The 2,455-nt window shown below is 37.8% G+C and overlaps 1 protein-coding gene across 1 annotated transcript in view; it reads left to right on the forward strand.

Annotated features, from left to right (window-relative positions):
- Positions 1-2,455, forward strand: part of THOC2 (THO complex 2) — a 150,492-nt gene that overhangs the window by 124,277 nt on the left and 23,760 nt on the right. Inside the window, exons 23-24 of the mRNA XM_007953366.1 lie at positions 725-1,000; positions 1,967-2,108. Coding sequence (XP_007951557.1) covers positions 725-1,000; positions 1,967-2,108 — 418 coding nt within the window. The remainder of the gene's footprint in view (positions 1-724; positions 1,001-1,966; positions 2,109-2,455) is intronic.

Raw genomic sequence — 2,455 nt, forward strand, 5'->3', positions numbered from 1 at the left:
AATGACTCGCACCTAACAACAACAACGTACTTAACCATAGCTGTTGACAGAAAATTTCATTTGGCTTAGCACTAGGGTGACCAGATGGTCCCAGTTTGCCTGGGAGTTTACCAAGTTTAGTTCAGAAATCTTTCATTCCAGGGAACCCCTCAGTCCCGGCCAAACCTTGGAGATTGGTCCCTCTGTTTCATGGTCTTACAGTCACTTTCTCATAACCTTTCATTGTTTTGATGGGCTCCTTAACTGACAGATTGTAAAAGCTGGTAGGGGCTACATGTAGCAGCACTATTTTCTGTCCTGGCTGGATGTTACTACTTCCATTCTGCCTCTTTACTGGTTTTAAGACCTTGACTTGATTTGCTTGACTATCTCAAAAGTGGGACTGGAAGCCCTACATGTTAAATCCCTGATGCAGCAGCAAGAGAGATTAGGGTGGGAGTAGTGGACAGGAGGGCACACATACCCTATTCACTTACTGTGCAGGTCAGATTCCATCAGAATCTTTTGCAAAACTTTTAGTCAGCACAAGGGGACTAAAGATTGGAATAACTGCTAGGGATGATTTATCATAAAATAAACATTGGTGAAAAACTAGAATTTCTCTCATAGTTTTGAGATGGATAAACTTCTGATTTTGAAAAAGGAATAAAGGTGTTTATACCATGAAAATCAATGCTGTAAATTGTGCTGTGTTTTTTTTTTTTTTTCCCTTTTTTGTCTCCAGTCAAAATATGATGAACTTAAAAAATCAGAAAAGGGAAGTAAACAGCAACATAAAGTTCATAAATATATCACATCATGTGAGATGGTGATGGCTCCTGTTCATGAAGCAGTGGTCTCCTTGCACATTTCCAAAGTCTGGGATGACATCAGCCCTCAATTCTATGCCACATTCTGGTCATTGACAATGTATGACCTTGCAGTTCCACAAACCAGCTATGAAAGAGAAGTCAATAAACTTAAAATCCAGATGAAAGCAATTGATGACAATCAGGAAATGGTAGGTTTTTATTCTAGCAGCTCAGATACAATAACTGCATTGCCACTCATGCTTGGAAATTGTTTTAGTTCAGGTTTGTTGAAGCTATATTGTTACTAGGTAACATTTTCTTAAGTAGGTTGATGATAAACTTTCAGTGGATAGTGGTGGGGAGGACGTGGTGAATGAATGTGGATTTTGATGATTATAAAGGTATTTGAGTTTGCTTTTCTACTGAAGACTGTGTTAGCAACTTAAAGTGATCTTTGTGACTCCAGTTGCAATAGCAGGAGTTCTCTTTAGGAGAAGGCTTTATTGAAGAGGTGGGTCTTGAGCTGGGTAAGTCTTGGAGATAGATTTGGATTAAAAACCAGTCCGACTGCCATTGAACTTATTTTGACTCATAGTAACCCTACAGGACAGAGTAGAACTGCTTGATAGGGATTTCAAGGCTGTAAATCTTTATAGCAGTAGATTGCCTCATCTTCCTCCCACTGAGCAGCTGGTGGGTTGGAATTGCTGACCTTTTGGTCAGCAGCCGAATGCTTTAACCAATGGTACTTTAAAAAGATTACTCATGGCCACAGTATAAAGGATGCATTTGATAGGGAGGTAAACTAGCATTAGACCTGGCTTTTGGGGTAATTGAGTGTGAGGTACTGAGAGCATAGACTACAGAGGAGATAATGGGAATGCATAATTAGATTTATAAACAATTGGGATATAAGAATGAAGGAGGAGGAGTCAAAGACGAATCCATGTCTAAGACTAATATAGTTCCAGTGTTGGGAAGGTAGTCTGTTTTGATGGGGTACAAAGATTGACTGACTGTTTTGAATGGAAGTGAAAGCACATCCAGGTAGACCTTTTGTGTATCCTCGTTGAAGTAATCATGAATTTTTAGCATTTATCTGTTTTTAAAACCTTTCAATAAAAAAGGAAGGTAATTCCATATATTTAGAAAAGAATCTAACTTACACCTTGCAGCCTCCAAATAAAAAGAAAAAAGAGAAGGAGCGCTGTACCGCCCTTCAGGACAAGCTTCTTGAAGAAGAAAAGAAACAAATGGAACATGTACAGCGAGTTCTACAAAGACTGAAGCTGGAAAAGGACAACTGGCTTTTAGCAAGTAGGTTTTTAGAATTGCTGCATTCCTACTACTGCTAAATTACAAAAACAAAATCTTTGTAACTTTGCAGGTGTTGAAGTGTATTATGTTTATATTTCAGCTTGGTATTCACAATCCTATTCCTTGGTTATTTATTAATACAGAATCAACTTTACCTGTTGTAACTATAATATTGGTAGCTTATTACTCAACTCTTCTGTATATAATCTAATTTCTGGAGAAATTACAGATAGAAAAATACACAGAGTAAAAATGAAAATGTTATCCCAGGCATGACCTTTTGGTACAAATTATAGTTTGTGTATTAAAGTTAATATGTTGTCTTGTTTAGTGGCCTCAGGCACTTG

The sequence above is a fragment of the Orycteropus afer genome, unplaced genomic scaffold (assembly GCF_000298275.1).
Source record: "Orycteropus afer afer isolate SDZICR_OR568_19922 unplaced genomic scaffold, OryAfe1.0 scaffold00388, whole genome shotgun sequence".
Lineage (NCBI taxonomy): Eukaryota > Metazoa > Chordata > Mammalia > Tubulidentata > Orycteropodidae > Orycteropus > Orycteropus afer.